This window comes from Macaca fascicularis, chromosome 1 (assembly GCF_037993035.2).
Source record: "Macaca fascicularis isolate 582-1 chromosome 1, T2T-MFA8v1.1".
Taxonomy (NCBI): domain Eukaryota; kingdom Metazoa; phylum Chordata; class Mammalia; order Primates; family Cercopithecidae; genus Macaca; species Macaca fascicularis.
The window spans coordinates 195132834-195160634 of NC_088375.1; the positions used below are offsets into that span (position 1 = coordinate 195132834).

General features: G+C 49.0%; 2 protein-coding genes and 1 long non-coding RNA gene across 19 annotated transcripts in view; 1 reads left to right on the plus strand and 2 right to left on the minus strand.

Moving 5' to 3' along the window:
• Nucleotides 1-8657, plus strand: part of BMP8B (bone morphogenetic protein 8b) — a 32102-nt gene extending 23445 nt beyond the window's left edge. For 2 of the 5 annotated variants that reach the window (XM_045373849.3, XM_074011292.1), the window contains 4 exons: nucleotides 510-704; nucleotides 1534-1613; nucleotides 2165-2275; nucleotides 4688-7993. In XM_045373849.3, coding sequence (XP_045229784.2) covers nucleotides 510-704; nucleotides 1534-1613; nucleotides 2165-2275; nucleotides 4688-4837 — 536 coding nt within the window. In that variant the 3' untranslated portion in view covers nucleotides 4838-7993. Of the gene's footprint in view, nucleotides 1-509; nucleotides 705-1533; nucleotides 1614-2164; nucleotides 2276-4687; nucleotides 7994-8601 lie in introns of those variants that run through there. The other 3 variants (XR_012422067.1, XM_074011298.1, XM_045373856.3) reach the window with 3 other exon arrangements.
• PPIE (peptidylprolyl isomerase E) lies at nucleotides 1412-27131 on the minus strand. Of its 13 annotated transcripts, XR_012422078.1 has the most exons (12): nucleotides 27082-27131; nucleotides 25739-25837; nucleotides 23627-23670; nucleotides 23118-23144; nucleotides 21780-21861; nucleotides 21154-21254; nucleotides 19588-19711; nucleotides 16025-16210; nucleotides 12124-12266; nucleotides 2766-3076; nucleotides 2146-2394; nucleotides 1412-1636 (listed from the first exon to the last, which is right to left on the minus strand). XR_012422078.1 is itself a non-coding variant. In XM_015451846.3 (10 exons), exons 4-10 carry the CDS (start codon nucleotides 23118-23120, stop codon nucleotides 11820-11822), a joined length of 708 nt encoding a protein of 235 aa, XP_015307332.1. In that variant the 5' UTR covers nucleotides 23121-23144; nucleotides 23627-23670; nucleotides 25739-25837; nucleotides 27090-27131; the 3' UTR covers nucleotides 11482-11819. The 13 variants fall into 13 exon arrangements, 8 of the variants coding, with proteins under 8 accessions (XP_015307332.1, XP_045229801.1, XP_073867434.1 ...); XR_012422092.1 differs by lacking the exon at nucleotides 2146-2394 and having other exon boundaries at nucleotides 27090-27131; XR_012422091.1 differs by lacking the exon at nucleotides 2146-2394 and having other exon boundaries at nucleotides 1412-1674; nucleotides 27090-27131.
• LOC141408322 (uncharacterized) lies at nucleotides 4162-7359 on the minus strand. Its single transcript, XR_012422093.1, has 3 exons — nucleotides 7236-7359; nucleotides 6855-6969; nucleotides 4162-4294 (listed from the first exon to the last, which is right to left on the minus strand). It is a non-coding gene; the product is annotated as an uncharacterized lncRNA (long non-coding RNA).
• Nucleotides 27132-27801: the final 670 nt, after the last annotated feature.

Genomic DNA, 27801 nt, shown 5'->3' on the forward strand with positions numbered 1-27801 from the left:
TTGGCAGATGCTGCCACAACTGTCTCGGTGATAAATTTGACATTCACACCCCAGAAAGTGCGGGATGGAAGACAGAACACAGGCCTCGGGGTCCTTTGACCGAGGTGGGAGCGCTGGTTCTCGAAGTCACTGGCAGTAGGACTCTGGGTCTCCTGTGAAGAAGGAGCTGCAGGATTACTGTAAGGACCCAATGAGGTGATCCATAGGAAAAATCTTTAAACTTGTAAAACACTTCACAAGTGTCTGTGTCACGGCTGTCACTAATAACACCGCCCGCAGCTCACCAAGGCCCCCCTCCCACCCTCCAGATCTGCCCCCAGGAGATGTGGATTGGCTGAGGGTGGACCAAGGACTCCAGGCTTCAGATGTGGAAACTGAGGCTCAGCAGGGACCCTCGGGTCCTCAGCCTTCACGCTCCTGGACCTGCCCAGGCCCCGGCAGAGAGATCCCTGCTGTGTCCGCTGCAGGGCCACTGCCCGCGAGTGACCCCTCTCTCCTTTCTGTCGCAGGGCACAGCGTGGATCCTGGCCTGGCCGGCCTGCTGGGTCAACGGGCCCCGCGCTCCCGACAGCCTTTCGTGGTTACTTTCTTCAGGGCCAGTCCGAGTCCCATCCGCACCCCTCGGGCAGTGAGGCCACTGAGAAGGAGGCAGCCGAAGAAAACTAACGAGCTGCCGCAGGCCAACCGACTCCCAGGGATCTTTGGTGAGGGCTGGGCGGGGTGGGGCCGAGGCCCTGCGGGCTTCCAGTTGAGAGAGGCAGGGTGAGAACCAAGTGGTGGCCCAGAGCCCTCAGGCTCAGGTCGGTTCAAGCTGACGGCCACTCTCCAGCCACCTTTCCTGACCCCATCTTTTGCCCTGATGCACCCTGGCGACCGGCACTCCAGAGGCCTGTCCTGGCTGTCCCTGCCACCCAGAAGGCCCCTCTCTCCCCCTGGCTCCTCCAGGTCTTTCCCAGGAGCCTCCATCAGAATGAGCTGCCCCTTCCCTGGGAGCCGCAGCCCCTCGTGACCCGCGGTTGTGCCTGGGCACCCCGCAGTATCCTCGGCTGCTTATGTGAAGTTTTCTCCCCAACTGGGCCAAGCCCTTCAGGATCGGGGACAGGCCTGACCCGACCCTGTGCCCTCCTTCCCAGGGAGTCGGCCCTTGACTGGCCTGGTCATGAGCCACTTGAACCTGAGGAATGGGTGTGGCAGCAGAGGATGGGCTGGAGTCACAGGGGTCTCTAGAGAGGAGGCGGCACAGGATGGCCGAGGGTCCTGCTGGGCTGTTTCCTGGCGCGTCCAGACGCTCACAGGCTGAAGGACAGGGGAGTGCTGAGCAGTGTCACTCTAGCCGTCGGGAGCCATGGCAGGCTCTTCAGCTGGGTCACGGTACAAGCAGAGTTCCAGGGATGGGCTTTATGAGACCAAATGGTTTCCTGTCATTCGTTTATTTGACAAATGACAAATCAGGGCATCCCCCGACCCTGGTACCCCATAGTAGCTGCACAGAGCAGGAACCCCAGAAAAGACCTTGCCCTTCTGTCCCTGCAGATGACGTCCACGGCTCCCACGGGCGGCAGGTCTGCCGTCGGCACGAGCTCTACGTCAGCTTCCAGGACCTTGGCTGGCTGGTAATTGCTGACTCTCCTTGTTTCTGAAATGACAATCACCACCTGTAGATCAGAAGTGAATCTGCAGGGAGGACATAGAATCATGAGTGACTTCAGTTTTTCTTATTTTTTTTTTCTGTTTTCCAAGTTTTCTAAAGAGGGAATATGGTGAGAAAGGGCATTTTATTTTTTAACCATGAAAACGAAGACTGCAACTAAGCTGTCAGCTTTGCAGCAGGGAAACTGAGGCCAGGCTGGCAGTGCCTCCCTGCATCGGCTGCAACTGCGGCTCTGGGAGGTGCGGGCAGGAGAGGGCTGGCTGGGAAGGGGGACGAAGAGCGAGGATGGGGGATGTCGGGCCTGAGCTCCCACCCAGCCCTGTCTGCTGGGGTTCCTAGGTGGATTCAGACCTCCTAGGGGAGACTGCCTTGCAGGGACCGAGGGTGGGTTTGGGCCCTGAGGCTCAGGGAGGTTCAGGGGCACCCCTGGGCTGTCCTGTGACAAGTCCAATGACAGGATGGGGGCTCAGGAGGGGCACATGGATGGGACTCACCTTCTCCCATGTCCTCTAGGACTGGGTCATCGCCCCCCAAGGCTACTCGGCCTATTACTGTGAGGGGGAGTGCTCCTTCCCACTGGGCTCCTGCATGAACGCCACCAACCACGCCATCCTGCAGTCCCTGGTCAGTACCATGTCCATCCTGCCCAGCCCCCTGGGGTGAGGGTCTCTGTGGAGAGGGGTCTGGTCCAGCCGGCTGGGCGGGCAGTGAGGCCACCTGCTCCACATCTCAAGGGGCTTTCTCTGCACGGAGTCAGTAACATGGGTAAATTCCCACAGCTCTGCTGGAACTTGTCGTCACGCAGCCACACTAATACATGTAGACTCACACCTGAACACAGAAACACCCCACACTGACACTGAACAGTTGTGTACACGTGCTTGTTCTATGCACTGCACATGCTCCTGTGGGACACTTATGCACCTGCATGTGGTGCCCAGACTGACGGAGGCACAGCTCCTTATGGTCAGAGGCACAGCACATGAAATGGACATGCATGCCCGTGTGGGGACTGTGTGATCTTCACACACACGGGCCCCTGAGTACGCTGGGAAGTCTGGCCGCCCACGATATATGCACACGGTGTGTGGGACGTGTGTGTGCTATCACCCACCTGTGCCACACCGCAGGCACGGAGCATCTGGACGGTTTGGCTCTCAACCTTTGGCTTTTCCCCCAGTTTTGCTCTTGGCCATTTGTTTTTCTCTGTATCCCCTGGCTTTTGATGCTTCGGTGTCTGGGGCAACCTTCAATAATGAAAGCAGGCTTCTGATGGGATCACTGGTGCTGCTCACCGCGGAGTGCTCTGTGTGTTTGTGGATTCTGGCACCGAGGCTTCCTTCTATAACTTTTTACCTAGAATCCCAGTTCCTGGTATTCCACAGCCTTACGTTTTTCTCGCAGGAGGTTGTTCAAAGGCGATGCCTTGATGTGAGAGAAAAGGAATTACCTAAAGCAGCTCTAAGGCTATGATAATGATTCCTTTCTGGGTGGTCAAATGGCATTTGCTGGACACCTGGAACTGCCTCCTTGGAAAGGCTCAGGGGTGATGAGGACGCGTGGGGCAGCCCAGCCTAGCCACCCTCTATGCATGTGTGGGAGCTGCACGGGAAGGTGACTGCACCTGCAGCTCCCGGACTCCATCCTCTCTGCCCTTGCCCCTGCCCCTCAGGGGCTCAACTAAAGTGAGTGCCCACAACCTGCTGGGCAGCAAACAGGTGCTGCACTCTAGGGGAGGCTGTCAGTTTGTCGGTTTGTCCAAACCAAACCAACCGTGGAGCTGACACCTCCTGTGAGAAAGAGCAGAGCGGCTGCCTCATCAGTGGAGAGAGACTGGGCCTGGCCTCTCCACAGAAGGAGGGGACCAGTTAGCAGCTGGAGGAGGAATGTTCCAGCAGAAGGAGCAATTCCAAGGCCCTAAGACAGGAGTGAGCGTGGCAGGTTCAGGGTCAGCAGGGAGGAGGGGCTGCGTGCAGTGAGTAGGAGGAGGGCAGAGGGAGGTGACACCAGGGTGGGCAGGGCCGGCTCCCCCAGGGCCTGGGGGTCCGAATGAAGGTGGATTTTATTTCCAGTAACCCAATAGGCTGTCGGAGCTCTTTAGCAAAGCAGTGTTCTGGTCCACGTCACCCTTCAGAAGGACCTCTCTCTGGCTGCTAGGGGAGACTGGGAGGGGGGATGGGGGCGGCAGTGGAAGGTGGAGCAGTTGGGGATGAGTGAAGGCTGCTGTGGTCACCTGGCAGGTGATGGCAGCTGGACGGGGCAGGTGGTCCGAGGCAGCATGGAGGTGGAGGTTGAGCCAGGGGCTGCTCCCAGGGAAGGGAGAAGGCGAGAGGAGTCATCCAGGAGGCCTCCCAGGTGGGGACTATGATGTCAGGGCAGGAGGAATTCTGTGTTCTGCTGAGGCCCCGTTAGACCCCAAGTGCAGAAGTGGGGAGGGGAGCAGGATCCGCAAGTCTGGAGTTCAGAAGAGAGGTCCAAGCTGAGCCCGGGGAGTGGAGAGGTGCAGGCACGTGCAGGGCCTTGAAGTGCTGAGGGCAGATGCAGTCCTCTGGGAGAAGGAGCAGCACAGGAGAGGGGCCGAAGCCTCGCCTCCCAGAGCCTGGGAAGGGAGGCCAGGATGTGGGAGGCAGAGCCGCTGGGTGTCTTAAGGACAAAAAGAAGAAAGTGGTCCTTCCAGGCTCCCCCTCTGGGACCTCACTAAGGCACAAACCTGGCCATGCGGTCTCCTTCCCATTATCCCCAGGAGGAAGTCTGAGCCCTTGGCCTGGGACTTGAGGCCCCTCATTAGTGCCCTGCCCACCTGCCCCACACCCCCTGCCATGTGTCCCTCCCTGGGCACTGCAGGTCACCATGGCTCCCACTCCTGGAGCCCTCAGGGATGCTCTTATTCCTGTTAATAGTTATTATTATTGTGCTGCTCCCATGTGGCCTGGAGATGGCCAAGGCAGGGCGCAGGTGGAGCTGGGGCAGGGATGGGTGGGTCCTTGGAGGAGGTCATTGGGCTCATGTCCCTGCCTGTGCCCCCTTCCTGGCCAGGTGCACCTGATGACACCAGATGCAGTCCCCAAGGCGTGCTGCGCGCCCACCAAGCTAAGCGCCACCTCTGTGCTCTACTATGACAGCAGCAACAACGTCATCCTGCGCAAGCACCGCAACATGGTGGTCAAGGCCTGCGGCTGCCACTGAGTCCACCCACCCGCCTGGCCCTGCTGCAGCCGCCCTTCTCATCCGGATTGGGCCCCTCAGAAGCAGGAAACCCTCAAACCCAGTCAGACCCCAGGCCGGGGCATTGCCAGGGAGGACCCTCACAATCATGTCCATGACCCTTTCTCCTTCATGCCAGGCTCCTATGCTCCCCTTGCCTTGCCAGGCGTTTGTGTGACTGTCCTGTCTCCAGCGCAGGTGGTCTCAATCATCAGGCAGTGTTCTACCCAAACCCCTCCCCCGAAGGCATGTCCTGGCCGGTTCTTCAGGGTTGGCACAGAAGTCCTGTCTGAGGTCCTATCCATGCCCCTTACTGGCCCAGGTCGTGAGATAGATGTGGAATGACCTGAGAGGCACTTGGAGCCCACTGTTGGCCACCTCAAGCTCTTCACCATCCATCACAGGGTGTGGTATGTGTAGTCAGGGTCTGATTGGCTCCCCATTGCCTGCCCCTCCGAGGTGCAAGGCTGGGTTTAAAACTGGACGTCCCCTAAAGTATTGTATATTCATAGATCTGAAGCACTGATCCACTGGCCACAGGTAGGCATGTGGAGTCAACTCAAGAAAAAGCTGAGTGAACAGCATTATTTAGGGCTAAAGCCAATGGCATTTATCTTCCCTTGTCTTCCTGCTTTGCATCTGCCTCTGCCATCTACGAAAGCCATATAAGTGCATGGACATTTTGTTTCAGAGAAACAGAAAAATCTTGGGGCTTCCAATTGACCCATCTATCTGCCACCATGTTGCCCCATCAGGAGCTCAGTTCTGTGGAGTTTTCCCTTTGCTGAGCAAGCATGAGGTTGCATTGGGTGGCCCAGGATGACAATGCACAGCACAGATGCCATCATCTCCCTTTCCCCTCTGCATGGCAGACATCAATAATCAATCTGGAATGTTTTTCTTCCAAATCTGAATGGAATTTTCAAATGGTCAGCACAGCCACTGCCAACAGATATGATGTAAAGTGAAACCTGGTTGCCATCTTCTGCCATGCTGAGGAGCAGTCCATCCCCGCCCGAGCATGTATCGGCAACATGGGCAGCCTGTGGTCAGGTCTGGGGCAAGGCCAGGGGCCATCAAAAACAGGCTGGTTACCAAAGTCAGTGTCACCCTGGGTACCCACCAGCGCTGTCCTGTGTCAAAGAAAAGGTCCCTGTCCCAGGGAGTGACAGGCAGTAATTAGGCTGAGTTGGGTGGGGAGGTTTGTCTCAGCCTCTGTTGTTCCTGGAAACCGCTGTTCTCCTTGGAGCAGCCACTGGGAGTTGGAGTGTTTATTTGATTTCTGACTTGCTAAGCCTGTAATTTACCTGCTGGAATAGACAGAGTCCAGCTGCCCAAACCGTGTCATTAAAAGCAGATCCTGGGTCCGCCCCATCCACAGGCACAGCCCGGCGGGGTGGCTCCACCTCCCCATGTGCCCAAGGATGCGCCTCTCTGGAGTTCACATGCTGCACCCCCAGAGAGGGGCCTGGGGAGAGCTGGTCTGGCAGCAGGGGTGGAGGCTGGCGCCACGCTGCAGGACAGCAGCCCCTCCACCTGGACCAGGGAGGGCCTCCGTGTGCAAGCGCAGAGGAAGAGGCCTTCCCATGTATGCAAAGGGCGGCCCCAGGCTGTCTGGAAGTTGGTGAGTTCCCTATCAGCACAGGGATCTCAGCTCTGGCCTGGATGTGAGGAGACCTGCCTTGTAGGTGGCTTCCTTATCTGGGCCTCCATTTTCTATCTGCACTTTTTGATTTCCAAACAACCTTCAGCCAAAGAATCTGTCTACCAACTCCTCACAGTGAGCCAGAAGCAGCCTCATAACCCTGAATGTGGGGCACCAGTGGCTGTCACGAAGCAGAGTTGGCACATAACATGGAACCTGGCCAGGCACGGTGGCTCACGCCTGTAATCTCAGCACTTTGGGAGGCCAAGGTGGGCAGATCACCTGAAGTCAGGAGTTCAAGACCATCCTGGCCAACACGGTGAAACCCCATCTGTACTAAAAATACCAGATTACCTGAGCATGGTGGTGCATGCCTGTAATCCCAGCTACTCAGGAGGCTGAGGCAGAATTGCTTGAACCTGGGAGGTGGAGGTTGCAGTGAGCGGAGATCACACCATTGCATTTCAGCCTGGGTGACAAGAGCAGAACTGTTGTCTCAACAAAACGAAATTATGAAACCTGTTTGCTATCCTAGTATTTACTTAACAGTTCCTTCTTAACATCAAAGATGGTCTTCTAGGCAATTGTAAATTTTAAATTAGCCAGTTATTTTGACAAGTAATTTTTTACTCCACCTATATCTTTAGTGCCCAGCCAATGATCTGGCATAGTTAGGTATGCACCAAGAATGTCTGTAAACTACCTGAAGGTTTGTAGATACGGAATACACCTTACCCATTAATCAAGCTGTGCACAGCAGGAACCAACAGGAGCTGTGATCCGCCTGGTTCATACAGAACAATGGAAAAATATAAGGCTTTGTCTACCTAGTTGGCCAGCAGACTTTCAGCAACTTTTGTCATCCAGATGGTCACCAAATGAAATAAAATAGAAAAATCCCTTGAGCAATGAAACGATTGTAAATGAACACAAAGCCCATGAGTTTAATCCTTGAGTTATCTGTTTGCTGAGCCAAGCATGTGCATTTGCAGCGGGTGGCCCAGGTCGGCAGCACAGATACTGCCATTTCCCTTTTCTTTGCTTAGGGCATGGCCTGTTGCACCAGATGAGGGTTGGAAGGATGACGGTGGTGGTCATTTCAGATCTACTGACAGCAATGAGAAATCAATGACAGTTGACAGGAAGAGAGGACACACACAACAGGCGAAGGAGGAACGCCCAGCAGTCTTGGTCCTTGCAGTGCAATACTGGCCTTGAGGCCAAGTCAGCAGGGGATTCGTAGTCACTAACTTCTAACTGAGACAGGGAAGTAACATGTTCTGGAAAAGGTCCAAAGAAACAGGAATAGAGGCAGTGTAGCAAGAGGCAGATTTTTGGTGCCAAATAGATTTGAATCCTGGTTCTGCTTTCTCCTTTGTAGAGTATGATATTGGTTCTTTCCTCCCAAAGTTATTATAAAGATTAAATATGTACATAAATCTTGAGGATGTCTGACCTAAAAATGCTTAACAACAGGTACCTGCTGGTATTATTACAAATGAATTTGCTTATTTTTGAGCCACTTCTATGTCGTCCATTAAACCAAAATGTGTTCTGCAGGGGATGAATTTATTTCAGAGCTGTGCTTTTTCCTAAACAATCTACACATGGCATCCCTCAGAGGGCAGGACTTGTATTCTTATAGCCTTTAAAGGCCTAGCAAGTGTCACTTGTGGCAGTAGATGTGAAACTTTGCTTGTGTTCCCAGACACTGGGATCCCATGTCCTGCTGAGAGAGGTCTGTACCCAGCAGGTGTCTTGGGTGGCAATTTGCATGGGGGAACTCCCCATCCAGGTCAAGTGCTTGACCCCCTTTTTGAAAGGAACCCTAGATGGGCACTTGACCCCCTTTTTCAAAAATGTCTTTCACTTCTCAAAAAAAATAATGCAGTTTTGGAGGAAAGTGGGATATATAAAAAATAAAATACAATTCAAATTACCGTAGTCCCACAAGTCAGATAAATACACTATTAATATTTTGGTGACTTTATTTCTAGGCTTTTTTTCTTAAGATATACAAATACCTATGCTTACATATAACAGATATTTTTACAAAATTGTACTATATATGTTTCTTTGTGATGTGCTTTTTCCACTTTAGTTTCCCATCACTGAACTCTACAAGACTCCATTTTCAACAATAAAAAGTTGGTTCCATAATTCCTTCTTCAGAGGTTGCTGTGAGGCTGCCATGACTGCAACAGATGCTGGGAGCACCTGGAGGTGGCTGTCACGCTGTAAGAGAGGAAACTCCAACAGCCACAGCACTCATCCTGGGCCTGCCTTCCCTGGTTTCGGCTTTTGCAACTGTTTCAGGGCCAGCATGTGGGGACTCAGATGGGGCTCAACTCTGAATGAGTTAGTGGGTAAATGAATCAGCAAAAGGAAGCCCTGTGCCCAGTCCTGGTGCTGGTCCAGCAAAGGGAACGTGGATTGGAAGGCCAGTTGGGACAGGAGCCACACAGTGCCAGGGAAAGCCGCTTTGCTCTCCAGGCTACAGGAAAGGGCACCCACAGAGCCACTGGGTCCACTTCCCAGAGAGGTCAGTTTTCTCGAGGCAGCCAGGGGCAGCTGCTGCATGGTGCGTATCCGAAGCAGGTGGCCAGGCTGTGGGGCATTCCGCTGCCCAGCTCTGGGGCTCCCCTCCCGGCCTGGAAGAACAGGGTCTTGTCTCCTGTGTCTCTCCACAAAGGTCCTGGCCAATCATGGGAACCTTGACGGTGTCACTCCCCAGGGCTGTGGACTCTGCCTGCCACAGATTGAGGCTAAAGCCTAGTAAGCCACCCAGGACTCCGTTACTACTGAAGAGAGACAGGCTGGGCTTCTAATCCCAGCTCTGCCAAACCATCCTGTGTGACCTTTGGCAGTCATACCACTAAAGCCTCAGTTTACCTGTGCAGGGTTCCAGTGTGCATTGAATAACATCTGTGGACACCCAGGTGGAGCACTGAGAGAGAAGTCCACACCCAGTGGCTCCAAACCTGCTGAGCTTTCAGAACTGCCCACTGGCCTCCACCTCCCCAGAATATCAGGGAGGAACAGAGTGACAAAATTGTCACAGGAGTCTGTCCTTTTATGGGAGGCTGGCTGTGCTTTTTCTACACACTCTCTCTTGGTTCTCATCCAAGCACTGAAGTCAGTGCTATCATCCCCAGCTTCATAGATGCCTGCCTAACACCTGTGACTGACCTCTGATGGCCATAATTTGCACTGAGAAGGAGCTGTGCTTTGAGGGACAGTCTCTTTTGGAAGCTCCACAGGGGTGAGGGGTAACCACGTGGTACATCCCAGCTACCTGGAGCCCGAAACTCAGCCAACTGTAGCAGTTGGAGCTCAGAAAGTCCAGTCGGCACATGGGAGCCACAGGCAGGGCCAGAATGCCAACATCCCTCAGCAGGAGCTATCCTAGGCTCATGAGGACCAGGGGGCCTCTCCTGCCTCGCGGCTCATTCAGATCTCAATCCAAGATGCAAAAGCTCAGCTCAGTGGATTCTGAATGGTCTGAGCGACCCAACCCACAGGAGGTGTCCAGCAGCTACAGGGCTCAGTCCCTGCTAAGAGCCTTCAGCAGATGAGATTCTTTACAAGCGCCTGGCTGACCAGCTCCTGGAGGGGAATGGAGAGAAGCCAGCTCCAAGAAGTGGCTGCACACAGGAGAGCCAGACTGTGAGCCCAGCCGGGGGTGGGACCATTTGTTCTCTTCAGTGGCCAGCAATCCTGTTTTGTAAAGGCTCAGATAGTATTTTAGGCCTTGGGACTGTGATGGTCTATTTTGTGTGTCAATTTGACTAGGCCATGGTATCCAGTTTTTAGTCAAACACTAGTCTAGATGTTGCTGTGATGATGGTTTCTTTTTTTCGAGACAGGGTCTCACTCTGTCACCCAGGCTGGAGTACAGTGGCATGACCGTGGCTCAACCTCCCAGGTTCAAGTGATCCTCTCACCTCAGCCTTCTGAGTAGCTGGGACTACAGGCGTACACCACCATACCTGGCTTTTTTTTTTTCCCCCCCTAGAGATGGGGGTCTCACTACATTGCCCAGGCTGGTCTTGAATTCCTGGGCTCAAGTGATCCTCCTGCCTCAGCCTCCCAATAGTTGCCTGGCCTATTTTTTAGATGGATTCATATTTAAGTCAGTAGAAAGTAAAGCAGATTACCCTCCATAATGTGAGTAGGCTTCATCCAATCAGTTGAAATTCTTAAGAGAAAAAAGACTGAGATCACTAGAGGAAGAATTCTGCTTCCAAAGTGCCTCAGACTTGAACTGCAACATGAGTTTTTTTCCTGAGTCTCCAGCCTGCTGGCCTGTTGTGCAGATTCCAGATCTGCCAGCTCCCACAACTGCCTGAGCCAGTTCCTTAAAATAAATCTCTCTCTCTACATATATACACATCCTATTGGTTCTGCTTCTCTAGAAAACCCTAATACAGGGACCATAGCCTGCATTGTGTCTACTACTCAATTTTGACACTGCAGTGAGAAACCACCATGGACAATATGTAAACAAATGGATGTGGCTGTGTTCCAATAAAACCTGATTCATAAAAACAGGCAGTGGGCTGGATTAGGCACATGTAGTTTGTTGGCCTTATGTCTCCTGACAAACAGGCATAGTACTTGGCACAGAGAAGGCACTCTGAGTTATAAAAATTTCATTTTTTAAAATCTGTAGGGCGAAAGTGAACAAACAAACAAACGAACCACTGAGAGTATACTTGCTGGCTGTAAGACTGGCACCTGGGTTTGGGAGCAGAGGTAGCAGAAGACCAAACCTTCCATAGTCTTTAATTTCCGTTGCCCTGACACGGATGCCTGGTGTGAAGATACATCACCTGACATCTAAGGGGATCAGCCCAAGGGAGGAAATGAAAGCTGTGGAAAGATACTCTGCTCTCCCCACTCACCAGCCTGCCTCAGAGGTCCAGCTTAGCCACAGACACTATCTCTGGCAACTCCCAAGAACTAGCAGGAGGCAGCAGCATAAGAACAAGGGTTTATTTTAGCAAAGAAAACACCTAAGAGCCACACTGGTAGTCCCAGGACAGGCCCAGCAGCAAATGCTGAGAAAAGCCAGTGGCTTTTTACACAGCCTGCCCATGGTGGAGGGGAGCACCTGCGCTGGCTCCTGGGCCCACAGCCGCGCTTGGGAATAGTCCAGGCTGTGCCTGCAGAGGAGCTACTCCAAGCGGACCCTGAGGAAGGGCTCATACACCAAATGCTGCTTCAAACAGGCACCCTCGGTGCTGCCTCCTCTGAGGCTGGCAGCTCCTTCCTGGATGTGCAGGGGCAAGAGCGGAGGGGGAAGCAGAGAGTGCCGCCTCACACGTACTCCCCACAGTCGGCGATGATCACCTTCTGCTTTGGCTTCCCGTCCTTGCTGCCCTGGGCCTTTGTGGGCAGAACAGAAGTGAGGGAGTAAGGCGGGAAACTAACAGTAGTTTCGGGATGCCAACCCCTGCCTGCCCATATGCCCACTTCCACCCCAGAACCTGGGCAGCAGCAGCCCCTCCCGCTGGACACAGCCCCTGGCCATCTCTCTGAGGCCACAGAGCCTTTCCAGCCCTCCCACAGGGCTGTGCTCCAAGGGCCTGGGTGAGGAGGAGGCCCATTCCTGGCCACATACCTCAATTTGCCGCAAGACATCTAGGCCTTCGGTGACCTCTCCAAACACCACGTGCTTGCCATCCAGCCAGTCTGTTTTGTCACATGTCAGGAAGAACTGGGAGCCATTGGTGTTTGGGCCAGAGTTGGCCATGGAGAGTAGACCTGGGGGACAGAACAACCATCAGCTCCCCCAACCCTGGCTACCAGCCCTTAATGGACGTCTGTGCAGGCTGTCGACAGCCCTTCAGTCAGGCAGGCTCAGACTCCGGGATGCACAGACCACATGCAAATGTGGCCACCTTGTCTTTGATTCAGTTAATAGTCAGTGAAATGGTGAATGAGGTGTTTCAATCACTTTACACTGGTCTGTTCGTTCAGTAATTCATTTATTTAACAATTAAGTGTCTACTTGGCAACCAGGTCCCTGTTAAGCCCTGGGAACACTGATGAGCTGAACATAGTCCAAGCTCTGGTGGAGCTCACAGTCAGTGGAAAAGAGCCATTCAAAATGACAGCTATGACACAGTGAGGCCTGGTAACATGGACATTTGTCACATAAGAGAATGTACATATATATGTGTGTGTCTGTGTACATGTATGTATGTGTGTGTGTATGTGTCCACAATGACTCCTAAGTTTCTGATCAAGCGGTGGAGTCATTTATTGAAACAGAGAAGAGGGGGAGGAGGAAGAGTTTAGGGGAGAAGGCCAAGAGCTGTTTTAGACGTGTGAAGTGTGAGATGCTCCCAGGATATCCAGTAAAGACAGCTGGACAGGAGTCTGGAGCTCAGGGAGCCATCAGCATGCAGACGCCAATGTGCACAAGCTTAACTCAGAGATACTGCTGAAAGCTCTGGGACCGGGTGTGACTGCCTAGGGCACTGCTTCTCAGTGGGGTTGGTGTCCTGTCCCTAGGAAACCTTTGGAAATCTGAATTTATTTTTTTTGAGATGGGGATCACTCTGTCACCCAGGCTGGAGTGCAGTGGTATGATCGCAGCTCACTGCATCCTCAATCTCTGGGGCGCAAGCAATCCTCTCACCTCAGCTCCCAAGCAGCTGAGACTACAGGCATGTACCACCACACCTGGATAATTTTTTAATTCTTTTTTTGGTAGAGACAGGGGTCTCACTATGTTGCCCAGGCTGGTCTCAAACTCCTGAACTCACGTGATCGTCTGGCTTTGGGCTGCCACTTCAGACTCCCAAAGTGTTGGGATTACAGACATGAGCCACCATGCCTGGCTTGAAAGTGTTTTTGACTGTGTGAAACACTGTGCGGGGGGCTACTGCCATTTAGCAGGTGGGGGCCTGGAATGCTAGATGTTCTGCAATGTCTGGCACAATGAATTGTCTCATATCCTCTTGGTCTTTCAAACATCCTGCTAGAGATTGGGTGCAGTGGCTAATGCCTGTAATCCCAGCACTTTGGGAGGCTGAAGTGGGAGGATCACTTGAAGCTAAGAGTTCCAGACTAGCCTGAGCAATACAATGAAACCTCATCTCTACAAAAAAACTTAAAAATTAGCCGGGCATTATGGATGGCGTGCACCTGTAATCCCAGCTGTTTGGGAGGCTTAGGCAGGAGGACTGCTTTAGCTGGAGAGGTTGAGGCTACAGTGAGCTGTCTTGCACCACTGCACTCCAGCCTGAGCAACAGAGACCCTATCTCAAAAAAACAAAAACCAAACAACAACAACAAAACAACGAATAGCCCATTAGATATCGGTATAGGGAAAAAATGTGTTTACAGTTATCTGCACCTAAAACATAATTGCATTATACATATAAGCCCAAAGTTTTGGAGTTCTTTTGGTTTTGCATGGAATCTTCTAGGAATGTAACTACTATGTAAATAAACAGATTATTCTTTACTTTGGAATCTAATCAACTTTACCATTTCACAAAGTCGTATCACCAATAGCATCATTGCTAGTGGTATCCAAGTTATCAGTTGACACTCCCGTCTACACTTCTAACTCTGCATTTGAGTACAGGTGCAGACGCCTGAATAACTTCACTTTGTGTTCTGACACAGCTGTGCTTAAGCATGTACATCTGGAAACACATTCGATTACTATGCAAATTCATTTATTTCCTCTGATGTTCTTCCCTACTATAGTTACAGATATATTGAGTTTTAAAATAATGGTGTGGGTCAGTGGGCTATATCACCTACACATATCGGTTCAGTATAGTAAAGAGGGGCTCTACAAACCACCAGTTAGAAAAACGGAGCACAGGGTAACAGGCTTCTGGAGAACAAAAGAATGGGCTCTGAGCCACTTCAGTGTTTAAGGGTCAGGAAAAGAAGGAGACAGCAAAGACAGACAAAGCAGCCATCTAGGTAAAAGGAGACAAGAAGAGGTAGGAGTCCTGCCAGCCAAGTGAAGGAGTCAAGGAGCACACAGTTAGTATAGGCTGAGCATCCCAAATGTGAAAATCCAAAATGCTCCAAAATCTGAAACTTCGTGAGCACCGACATGATGCTCAAAGGGAAATGCTCACTGGAGCATTTCAGATTTGAGATATTCCAATTTGGGATGCTCAACTGGTAAATATAATGCAAATATTTCAAAATACAAAATACTTCTGGTCCCAAGCATTTCAAGAAAGGGACATTCAACCTGTAGTATGAAATGCTCCTGGGAGATGGGATAACATCTGGGAGGTGGGATAAGATGATCGCCAAGAACTGGCTACTGGTATCTTTGAAGAGTGGTTTCAATGGCAAGATGGGACTAGAAGTCTGGCTAGAAGGGATTAGAGAAAACGCGAAGGCAGCAAGTCTGTACCATGCTTTCAAGAAGTTATGCTTTTACTTCTTGAAAAAAGATGGGGGACCAGAGGCATGGGTGATAGCTGGAGAGGGAACAAGAGTACTAAGATGAAGACTTTTTTCTTTTTTTTTTTGAGATGGAGTTTCACTCTTGTTGCCTAGGCTGGAGTGCAATGGCGCCATCTTGGCTCATCGCAACCTTCGCCTCCCGGGTTCAAGTGATTCTCCTGCCTCAGCCTTCCAAGTAGCTGGGATTACAGGCACGCGCCACCATGCCCAGCTAATTTTGTATTTTTAGTAGAGACGGGGTTTCTCCACGTCAGTCAGGCTCGTCTCCAACTCCTGACCTCAGGTGATCTGCCTGCCTCTGCCTCCCAAAATGCTGGGATCACAGGCATGAGCCACTGCACCCGGCAACCGGATGCAGATTTTTTTAAAGGTTGATAACTGCATGCTTTCTTGCTAATGGACTGAAGGGGACAACTTTAGAAGCCATGTTCCTAACTAGAGGAGAGGGATGGGATCCAGTCCACAGGTGGAGGGGCTGGCCTACGAGAGAGAGCTCATCCCCTGTAATTGGAAGAAAGAGCATGCACGAGTGGAGAGATGCAGGAGGCGAAGCACTAGATGAGGTGGGAAGGTGATGATATAAGGCTTCAGAAGTGAAGACAGGCATGGACACATCATCTCTGGCTGGGACTGAGCATCAAGTAGGGAAATCTGGTCAGGTTGGCAAGGGCCCCCTTAAGAACTATAGTTATAAATTTCAAGTGGGATCGTTCAGTACAATTCTGTGTTTTTTCTCTAGTTGCTGGGGGACTAACCACCGAGCTTTTACTAAGTAAATCTGATGGCAGGGGCAGGGAGAGCAGTGGGGTTGAGGGCATATGCGCTTGCAACGGCAGACCACAGAATCCAAGCTGGGATAATGGGAAGTGTGGACACAGTTGGGGGATGGATAATACCTGAATATAAGCAAGCCAACTCCACCCTAGCAAGGCTGCATGGTTCTCCTGCGTCTGGTGGCTGGGTCACCTCCAGACTCTTAGTCCCGTCAGCCAGAACCACAACCTGTCCTTTCATCCTGCGTGGCCATCCCACCCTTGCTAAGCCTCCCTCATCACATGCCAGCTGGCTCCCACCTGGTCCTGTGTGCTTGAGGATAAAGTTTTCATCATCGAACTTCTTCCCATAGATGGACTTGCCCCCAGTACCGTTGTGGTTTGTGAAATCACCGCCCTGGCACATGAACTGGGGGATGATGCGGTGGAAGCTGCTTCCTTTAAAGCCAAAGCCCTTTTCATGGGTGCACAGGCAGCGGAAATTCTCTAGAATTGAGAAAGGAAAAAGCGCTGGGGTTAAAAAACAGAACAAAATAAAACAAACAAAACCTCAAAAAAACTTGTTTAATGTTCATATTTTTGTTTTAAAATAAGGGATACTCATTATAAACCTTTGTGATAGTAACCTTGTAAGGACTAAGGGATTCTTTTTCTTTGAGATGGAGTTTCATTCTTGTCGCCCAGGATGGAGTGCAATGGCACAATCTCAGTTCACTGCAACCTCCACCTCCTGGGTTCAAGTCATTCCCCTGCCTCAGCCTCTCGAGTAGCTGGGACTATAGGCATGCGCCATACACCTGGCTAACGTTGTATTTTTAGTAGAGATGGGGTTTCACTATGTTGGCCAAGCTGGTCTAGAACTCCTAACTCAGATGATCCGCCTGCCTTGGCCTCCCAACGTGCTGGGATTACAGGTGTGAGCTACCACACCTGGCCAGGACTCTAAGAGATTATGATGAAAGGGGATTGAATATACATGTTCTAGCTCTTTTCTCTTCCAAAACCACACTAAATTGGTAGGAAACTGATTTTTTAAAAGAAAAACCAAAGGATCTTAGAAGAAAACATAGGGGCAAATCTTCATGACTCTGGATTTGGCAATGGTTTCTTAAATGTCACACCAAAAGCACAGGTGAAAGAAAAAATAATTAGATGTGAATTAAAATTTAAGATGTGCATCAAAAAACTGTACCAACAGAGGGCAAAGCAACCTACAGAACAGGAGAATGCTGATTTGCAAATCATATTTAATATGGGTTTAATATCCAGAATATATAATGAACTCCTGTAATTCAACAACAAAATGGCCAGGCAAGGTGTAATCCCAGTGCTTTGGGAGGTCAAGGTAGGAGGATCACTGGAGGTCAACAGTTCAAAGCTACAGTAAGCCATGATCTCACCACTGCACTCCAGCCTGGGAGACAGAGCAAGATCCTGTCTCTTAAAAAAACAAAACAAACAATCCAGTTAATATATAAGCCAAAGATTTGAAGAGATAGTTCTCCAAAGAACATATATAAATGGCCAACAAGCACATGAAAAGATGTTCAACATCATTAGTCGGGAATAAAAATAAAAACCACAATGAGATACCATTTCACACCTGTGGAGATGTGTGCCAGGCGCGGTGGCTCACGCCTGTAATCCCAACACTATGGGAGGCCAAGGCAGGCAAATCACGAGGTCAGAAGTTTGAGACCAGCCTGGCCAACATGGTGAAACCTTGTCTCTACTAAAAATACAAAAAATTGGCTGGGTGTGGTGGCAGACGCCTGTAATTCCAGCTACACGGGAGGCTAAGGCACGAGAATCCCTTGAACCCGGGAGGCAGAGGTTGCAGTGAGCCAATATCGCACCACCATACTCCAGCCCAGGCAACAGTGCGAGACTGTCTCAAAAAAAAAAAAAAGAGAAGATGTGGAAAAATTGAAGCACTCATACATTGCTGGTAGAAATGTAAAATGGTCCAGCCACTATGGAAAATAGTTTGGCATTTCCTCAAAAAGTTAAATATAGAGTTACCATATGACTAAGCATTTCCACTCCTAGGCATATATATCCAAAAGAATTGAAAACAGGGATTTAAACATATACTTATATGTGGATATTCACACAGGCATTATTTACAGTAGTCAAAAGATGAAAACAATGTGCAAGTGCCCATCAACAAATGAATAAACAAGATATTTATCCAAATATGATGGAATATTATTCAGCCACAAAAAGGAATGAGGCACTGACATATGGTACAAGGATGAACCTTGAAACCATTATGCTATGCAAAATAAGCAAGATGCGAAAAAGGACAGCTATTGTTATGATTCCACTTACATGGAAAATCTAGGATAGGTCAATTCATAGACAAAGATTAGCGGTTATCAGAAGGTAAGGGGAGGAGAAAATGGGGAGTTATTATTTAATAGGTATCTTTCATAAGTGGTTTTGTTTAGGGTGATTCAAAAATTTCAAACAGAGGAATTACCGCTAACAAACGGTACACTTTAAAATGGCTAAAACAGCCAAAAATAAACTTATAAAGCGGGGAGGAAGAGACAACAGCAACAAAATTTCTGAAGGTAGAAAACAAATGAATCCCAAATGATATAGCAGACCCAAGAAAGCTGAATCTTAAGCTGGTAAAAGCCAAGAAGCAACTCAATTTGCACTCCAAAAGCTCAGAGGAAAGAGTGCAGGTAATCCTGGAGACAGGAAGTTTGGCTGAAAGCCCGTTTAAGAAAGTGGTTAATCTTTGGGATCCTCTCCCTGACTCTGAAGCTGGGGGCTACCCCTTCCCCACCTGGTAGCCAACTGGGGGTCTAGTCTTTGGTAGGTTAAAGCAGGGGGTCTCTGGACTAGGACATCCTACACATAGTGAAGGCTGAGGTGACATAATGACAAACGGAGACTATGTGAAAGTTTATATACTGAACGTTGATGCATTCAGCCTCACCCTCATCTCCCCTTAACAAGATGCAGACACCTGGATGCAAAGCCCCCAGCAGGAGAATCTGGGAGAAAATCAGGAACGATTACATAGAAAACTATGCAAAAACAAGGCAACTATCAATTCCAGGCAAAGCAAAATGCTGTGCATGATAGTTATCACATGATGCTTACATTGTTAAAATAACTTAGGACCTAACCAAAACTACGGTACCTATACAGGGAAGATGAGGGGGCAGGGGATTTTAAAAAACTAATTATTTGTCCTCTGAAGTAGAAAATCAGAAGATAATGTTTAAAATGGAAAACAGGAAGTAGAAATATAAACCTGTTATCTATCAACATGGAAATAAAAATCAAGACCTAAGAGTTGAAATCGGCTCCGAGCAGCAGCAAATGGTGTCGGCAGCAGGGCATAGGGACAGCACTGGGGGACGACTGTTCTTTCAAAACAAGCTTTGTGAAACTGAATTGACTGTTTCTATGTCTAGACAATAAAATTTAGATTAAAAAGAGAATAAACAGAAGTCAATATTTAATAAGTTACAAAGAATACTCAATAAAAGCACTAGTTACTTCTAGAATTCAGGATGATGTAGAGAGGGGAAAACGAATTTTCAATTTATTGTCTTAAATATTATTGGAATATATGTGTATGGTATTCTTTAAAAAAAAAGAATACATTATTTACTTGTATTTTTAAGAAAAGATTATTAAAAAGTAGTAAGCCAGCACTTACAAAGCTTCAAAAACACCTGCTCTGACCCATCTGTTACTAGATCCCAGGATCTGAGATGCCTCAAATCAACTTAAGTCAGAAGCAATATCAAGGACACAAGAAGTGAAGCGGCAAGAACCTGGGAAAGGCTCACTGCTCAGCCACCAGCGTCCCGCGGTTCTGACCACAGCATCCCGCTCACCTGCTGTCATGGGCACGACGTCGGAACGCAGGAGCATCTGGATGCGGCCGGCCGGCTTGTTTCCAATCTTGATGTCCATGTACACCTGAGGATTTGACCGAGCCTTTTTAGCAGCAGGCTCTCCCTAGATGCAGAAGAAATTGCTAGTTAGAGAGCTCCTTCACCCCCTAAGTAGGAGTGCGGGTATTCTACACACCCACCCAGAACACAATTCCAGTGAGTAGGCTGGAGCAAGTGCTGACGGGGAAGGCCTTGGTCCCTGACAGGGCTGCAGGAGGCAGGAACCATGGTCGTAGCACCCAGCTGGATGCCCAGGGACAGGAGGTCTCAGCACTGCCTGAGGCCCATACACGGGTGTATTATCTCATCATGCTCGCCCTCAGATGCATCTGCTTCCTCCTCTTGCTTCAGTCACAGAACAGCACTTTTCTGGTCCATGATCCACAACTCTCAATATCTTCAAATGCCAGTTCCAGCCCACCCACTGTCCTCTAGTTAGGCAGATCCATCCAAGTACCACCACCTCCTCCCTCTATGCTTGGCCCTGCACATACGCTGGCTGGCTACATGGAAGCAAGGGGGCAGCCCTCTTGCTCAGGCCTAAGTGCTCAGAAGACAGTGGAGAATGTTGGGCCTTGCTTTGTGCTCCAAGTAGATAAGACTAAGCAGAGGATACAGGATGATCCAGGGGGACTCCACTGACTGTGATGGCCACTTTATGAGTTCTGCTTTGCATCAAAATTTCTGGTGTGGGTCAATGTGTGGATGAATGGTGGCAAATTAGCCAAGATTGAGAACACAGGAAGACAGGATTAGAGAAGCGGGGGAATCCATTTTAGGCAAACTTAAGCTGCCTGAGACTTACAGGCAGAAATATCTGAAGCTCAGGACTAGAAAGAGACCATGAAGTTCAACAGCATAAGAGAGACTGCATAAAATTAGAGACTGACTGCTACTGTTTCAGCTGAGAGAAAAGAGAGAAACCATGAGCCAAGAAAGAAATACAGAAGAATGACAACATTCACAACGTATCCAGAGGAGGGGAAGCCCAGAAAGCAACTGTCAGAGACCTATGGTGAGAATCAGGAGGAAGTGCCCTGGCAGGTTCTCTTAGGGCTGGAGAACTCAGAACCCATGTATAGGTTGAAGGAAGGTACCACTACCCTATCCTGTCTCCCCTCCATTAGCACAGGAATAGAAGACCATGAGCCTCGTGGCAAACTCTTCAGTGACGGAGGGGGACTCATTAGGAGGGGTGAAGAGGAGCACCTCAGCTTCCTCCCTGTCAGCTGACAATCACAAATCCATACCTGAGCAGAGCTGAGACGCTCATCACATAGAACACAACATGGACGAGATACCCAAATCTTCACCCTAGAATTCACTCAATATTGACTTAGCAAAGTACTAAGAATTCATTATTCATTCCCTCTGCTTTTATATATACACACACACACACACACACACACACACACACACACACACACATATATTCGCAAATTTCCATTAAAACTTAAAAAAATTTTAAGTTTAAGTTCTTCTGGAAGCAGGAGCCTTCATTCTCACCTCCTGGGTCTCTGCTTTGGGAGGCTCTGACCCTTCTTCCTCTTTATTCTCTTCAAGTGTCTTCCCAGAAAACTTCTTCAACCAGTCATCATCTGACCAAACTGAAAGGAAAGAATCAAACAAATGTTCATTCAAGCTATCAGCTTGAACTGAAAAGTAGCTGCTTTGCTCAGCAAAGTGGAAGATGCTACGTGGCCTCTATGCCAGACAGTTCCCCACTGAGAACTCCCAGGGGTAAGGAAAATTCCAATCCAGAAATGACGGCCCTGAAGTCCAGCTCTCAGGAGGGCTAAGAAAAATAGCTATGTGGAAAGCAATGGTATAGCCTTTGCTGGTTTCAGCCCTTGATGGAGCACCCCAGAAATGGAGTATCAAGAAAACTGGGAAAGATGAGCTCAAGCAGGAATTTCTCTCATAACAGAAACAATTACTCTGGCTTTGCTGAGAAGCTCAAACTCACTTTTTGTTTCTCTATAAAGGAGGTGCGTGCCCTTCCCGATGTGAACCATCTCCTATCTACCAGGAAGCAGAATTGAGCATCTACTTCCAAGTAAACAGAGACAAAAAATGCAATTAAGGCTAAACTGCAGAACATCACAGGGAATCTGGAAGTTGCTCCTACTCACCTGGCCTGGAAGAGCCTTCCTTAATTCTCATTGGTTTGGCCAAATTGACACGAATTGTACGTCCAAAAAGCTCAGATTCATTCTGAAAAGATTAAAATCCAGCTGTTTAAACTCTCTTAGATTAAAAGAGGGCCAGCCAGCTTTCCATTTACTTCTGAGACACACTCATGATTTGTCCTCCCTTAATCCTTGGGCCCCTACGAGTAAGCTATGCACCCACCCCAAAGCCACCTGTGGGTTGCAGGGAATTCTAGAACCATCACACACACCCCTTTCTTTCATAGCAGCACGCAAAGACCTGTATTACCAAAAGTAACTCTGGGTTCAGAACACTCCAAAATTACAAGAATAAATGCAGTTTCCCAGCATCTGAGTTCACCTTCAAAAGTCAAGATAAGCTTTGAAATGAAAGAAAAATGATCTCTGACAGTTGAGGAATATGTTTGGTGAATGGATAACAGAACAAGGAATAAAAGAACATTTCATTATCCATAGATAATCAGTACCAGGAAAGTTTACTTAAGGTGAATCCACTTGAAGTGCTGATGAAGATTTCATGGTAAAAGTGAAAAATTTAAAAAGGTTTGACAGGGAAATGACTGTGATGAAACTAAAAATAATAAAAACAAGTTTCTTACAATTAATATTCAGGATTAACTCTGCACTAATCGGTAGAAAGAAATGTAACAGCCCTGTTGGCTTGAGCCTGTAATTCCAGCTACTTGGGAAGCTGAGAAGGGAGGGCTGCTAGAACTCAGGAGTTCAAGACAGACGGACGGACGGCTGGACGGAGGGAAGGAAACAGACACTGAAGTATTATTTTTCCAATAAAATTCTATCAACAGTATATCTTTGCACTTCGTATCAGACATGAAAACTAAAAGGACCTCAAGGAGGGCACAAATACTAAACAGCATCATCATTTTTCCCAAGGACCTTTCCAGAACATCCAAATCATTTGTATCAGTGATTTGCACCTGCCATAATTAAATTTCTCTTCTCAATTGTAAATTGGTCATGAAATCCTATTTTGCAAAATATGCAGTTAACTGTGCAATCAATTTGCACTGTGTTTTCAAATTATCTTAGACATGGGACAGCCAGTGAGAGACTGGTCAACAAGGATGATGAGGACTTACATTATTATTAAATGGGGAAGGAGTCTGAGTAAGAACTAATTTTATAAGTGATCAATTCACAGTGAATATTTTCACGTGAGAATTTTTACCTCCCCATGCAACCTTGTAACTTTGGAAGTCCAGAACACTGATATATGAATAAGGACCCTCTGTACCACCAAAAAGCAACTTTGGTTAGAATGAAGATTCCCAGTCATACCATGTTGTCGATAGCTGCTGCAGCATCCTGCCAAAGAAAGACAACGGTACAAGTTTAGGCTTGCAGCCAAATGCTTATGGTGTCTAAACATATGTTCAGTAGCAAAAATCCAGAAAAATGCCGCCTCTACATTTCTTGCCTAGGTTGTGTATGTTTCTAACAAAGAGCACTTCCTGGCTGATTTTAGAGCTGGTGGTGCAACAATTTGCCATATGGTTGAAGGCACAAGAAATAATCACTACTGCCAGGCAAGAATGCTCAATGAACAGGGGTGTAGGAGCTAGCTCCTCTGCAGGGCAAGAATGGCAGGGCCTGGCAGAAGGTCTGACGTGTTATTCACAGTTCAGTATGATTATGTGAGAGAAGCTTTCCTTAGAACAGTACTTACTTCTGATCTCTCTGGCAGCATCAGCCTAAGGCCCAACAACCTAACCAAATGGTGAAAAGCTTCCTTTTTAATCTGTAACATCACAAACCAAGGACTAAACACCAGTAACACAGACTCTCACCTCTGCCAACTCAAATTCAACAAAAGCAAATCCTCGGTGCTTTTCTACAAAATGGAAAAACAAAAACAAGTAATTACTATGTGGGGCAGTGGGAGGAAACAGGATGGTCACAAAGTGAAGTCAGTCACATGCCATATCCAAACACCAGAAGTTCTATCCAATCACTATTTAGGAAGAAGGAATCTCATTCTTTGATTCTTCTTATACAATATTTTAAGCAATAATAAACTTTGTTTTTTTAATGGACATAGCTGAATAATAAACTGTATTGTTAATTAATAAGTATTCAACTAATCTACCAAAGCCAAACTTAAAACCTTAACTATTAGGCCGGGCGCGGTGGCTCAAGCCTGTAATCCCAGCACTTTGGGAGGCTGAGATGGGCGGATCATAAGGTCAGGAGATCGAGACCATCCTGGCTAATACGGTGAAACCCCGTCTCTACTAAAAAATACAAATAACTAGCCGGGCGCGGTGGCAGGCGCCTGTAGTCCCAGCTACTCGGGAGGCTGAGGCAGGAGAATGGCGTAAACCCGGGAGGCGGAGCTTGCAGTGAGCTGAGATCTGGCCACTGCACCCCAGCCTGGGTGACAGAGAGAGACTCCGTCTCAAAAAAAAAAAAAAAAAAAAAAAACAAAAAAACAAAAAAACCTTAACTATTGCATGCAACGCAATTAGAAAACTAAGGTCATTTGACCTATCAATTACCTATCCAATATACATTTTGTGCATCAACTGTGCATAAAGCATGAATACTAAAACCTGATAAAGATGCTCAGTCTTTATCCTCAGGAAAATGCTGAAGGAACTGGAAAGACCAAGCACAATAATGTTAATCATAGAACTCAGAGACTAGAAGGGCCCTTAGAAAGCCAATAGGCCGGGCGCGGTGGCTCAAGCCTGTAATCCCAGCACTTTGGGAGGCCGAGACGGGCGGATCATGAGGTCACGAGATCGAGACCATCCTGGCTAACACGGTGAAACCCCGTCTCTACTAAAAAATACAAAAAACTAGCCGGGCGTGGTGGCGGGCGCCTGTAGTCCCAACTACTTGGGAGGCTGAGGCAGGAGAATGGCGTGAACCCGGGAGGCGGAGCTTGCAGTGAGCTGAGATCCGGCCACTGCACTCCAGCCTGGGCAGCAGAGCGAGACTCCGTCTCAAAAAAAAAAAAAAGAAAGCCAATATAGGCCAGGCTCAGTGGCTCATGCCTGTAATCCCAGCACTTTGGGAGGCCGAGGCGGGCGGATCACAGGAGATTGAGACCATCCTGGCTAACATGGTGAAATCCCATCTCTACCAAAAAAATACAAAAAATTAGCCGGGTGTGGTGGCGGGCGCCTGTAGTCCCAGCTACTAGGGAGGCTAAGGCAGGAGAATGGCGTGAACCCGGGAGGCGGAGCTTGTAGTGAGCCGAGATCACGCCACAGCATTCCGGCCTGGGTGACAGAGCGAGACTCCATCTCCAACCAAAAAAAAAAAAAAAAAAAAAAAAGCCAATATAACCTTATCATTTTGCAAATAAAGATTCCCCAGGCCTTTAAACTCTCTGGAGAGTTTAAAGACCTTGCTAACAATCATATGCAAGGTTGATGATAAAACTAGACCTAAAACTATAATCTTAAAAATGACAACAAAGGTAAAACAGAAAACTGAACTGTGATTGTGATACCAGTCAAAGGGAAACCCACCCAGGTGTGTAGAGGCCAAGAATCCCCACCCCTGTCCCCCACTCCCCGCTCCAATTATAGGGTTAGGCTTTCCTGCTGCCCCATTTAACAGCACAGCTGCCAAGAAGGAGCAGGTGGGATCAGGTAGATTAAAACAACATTCAAATCTCAGTGTAGTTCAAACCTATCTCCCTACTGGTCTATTGAAAAATCTGTCTTATCTCAACCCAACAGCTGAAGACTGAAAGTATTCAGAGTTCACAACCACATTGCCTCAGAACATTCCTTCTCCATCAAGATCACTGTCACCAGGCACCTTCATGAACTTTCCTGTAGTGTATACTAACCATATTTAGAATGCATATTTAGAATTGCGATGTGACTTTAATTTTTTAAGGTCTTTTCCTAATAAGAGGATTCTGGATGTGAGAGACGCTAACTCACCTGTTTCATAATCCAGAGGAATCTGAATATCTGTGATATCTCCAAAAGGAATGAACGCAGCATGAAGAACTTTGTCGTCCACCTCCTCTGCCAGTCCACCTGCAAATAAGCCAAGGGCCTTCTGAGCCACTGATCTCCATACTCTTGCAGAAGTCACTGCAGCCCAGTTAGCATGCTAGCCAGGGGACAGGATCCTTCCATTCAGTTCTTTGGGTACACAAACATCCCCCTTTCATCTCTGCCCACCCACACTTATGAAAAATATTCCTCTCTTCGCCCTTCTTTCAGATTCTCATCTAGTCCTGGGATTACTGCAATAGCTTCACAACTGACCCTGCCTCCACTCCATCAACTCCACAAAGCCAACTAGAATGATCTTAGGAAAATGCAGATTTGAACCCGTAACTTTTCTGCTTAAACTCCTTCAAAGACTTCCCACTGTCCTCAGGATAAAGTGCAAACTCCTTAGCAGTATCCACTTCTCCAGCTTTTTTGCTTTGCTTCCCAATTTCCTGGGTCTCCTGAATAATGACCCACTTGCCCCCAAGTGTCAGGCTATTTCTCACCTTTGCGACTCCCTTGCAGTGAACAGCCCTGCCTCTGCTTCGGTTAGATAGCTAACTCCTGCTCATCAGCTCTGGCATCGCCACATCCAGAGTTTGCCCTCACTTCTCCAGATGCATGGGTCATTTGTCCCGCAGCCAGGCCCATATCATCATGGTCCATCCTCACTACAGCGCTTATCAAAAGTGTGCTACTGAGGTAATTCCACTTTTTTTCTGGCTAGTCTGGGAACTCCTTCCTTTATGGCGGGGGCTAGGGCTGGGGCTGGGGCTGAGCCGTCGCTGCACTGATGTTTGTAAAACAAATGAACGAGAGGATCTGGAGGACCATAATATTCCTCTACCGCTCCTCGGGGGCCGTGGAGCTCAGCGGGCTAGGAAGAAGTCAGAATAACCATGCAGTCTCGGGTTCACACACCTGAGGTGTGTGGCAAGGCTGTTCACTGAAAGAGAGTCGCAAAAGCAGAGGCCCAAGGTTGTTAAATAACCTGACCCTTGGGGGCAAGTGGGTCATTTTTCGGGAGACCCAGAGAATTGGGAAGCCAAGCAAAGAAGCTGAAGAGGTGGCTACTGCTAAGGAGTTTGCACTTTTTCCTGAGGACAGTGGGAAGCCTTTGAAGAAGTTTAAGCAGAGCCAGAGCTACCGCCAGCACTACCTCCAGAGACCCGGCCTTGACAGCTGCTCGCCGTCCTCCTGGTTCAGAGATGCGTCCCACCCCACGCCCGACCCTCTGGGGGTCGCATTTACCCAGACTCCGCCTAGCAACCCCGCCTGCTCACCCACGTACAGGACGCGCTTGGTGGTAGCCATCTTGCTCGCGCGCTTTTCCGCCGGAAGCCAGCACTCGGCCCGCCCTCTTCCCCCCGTTCCGCCCCCTCTGGCCCCGCCCCGCCCCCGCAACGCTTAGCTCTCAGACCCCGCCCACCCTCGCGTTGGTCCAACCCTCATCCCGCTACCCGGAAGCACCGGGAGCCCTGTGCGGTACGCAGTGATAAACAAAGGAACGTGGTCGTCGCGATTCCTAGTGCTTACGCTGTTGGGGGAGGCAAACCTTGGCCGAATCAACCCTATTATTATGGGCAAACGATAAACTATGGTGCGTGGTCATCGTGCGCGTCTGTTTTTGGACAACCCGGAAGCTAAGAATGAGTTTTACCTTTTGAAATAGTTGGAAAAAAATTAAAACAAAAATATTTTCTTGGCCGGGCTTGGTGGCTCATGCCTGTAGCCCCAGCACTTTGGAAGGCTGAGGCGGGCGGATCACCTGAGGTCAGGAGTTCGAGAGCAGCCTGGCCAACATGGTGAAACCCCGTCTCTACTAAAATACAAAAATCAGCCGGGCGTGGTAGCGGGCGCCTGTAATCCCAGCTACTCCAGCTACTCAGGAGGCTGAGTCTGGAGAATCGCTTAAACCCAGGTGGTGGAGGTTGCAGTGAGCAGAGATTGCGCGGTTGCACTCCAGCCCGGGTGATGAGAGCAAAACATCGTCTCAAAAAAAA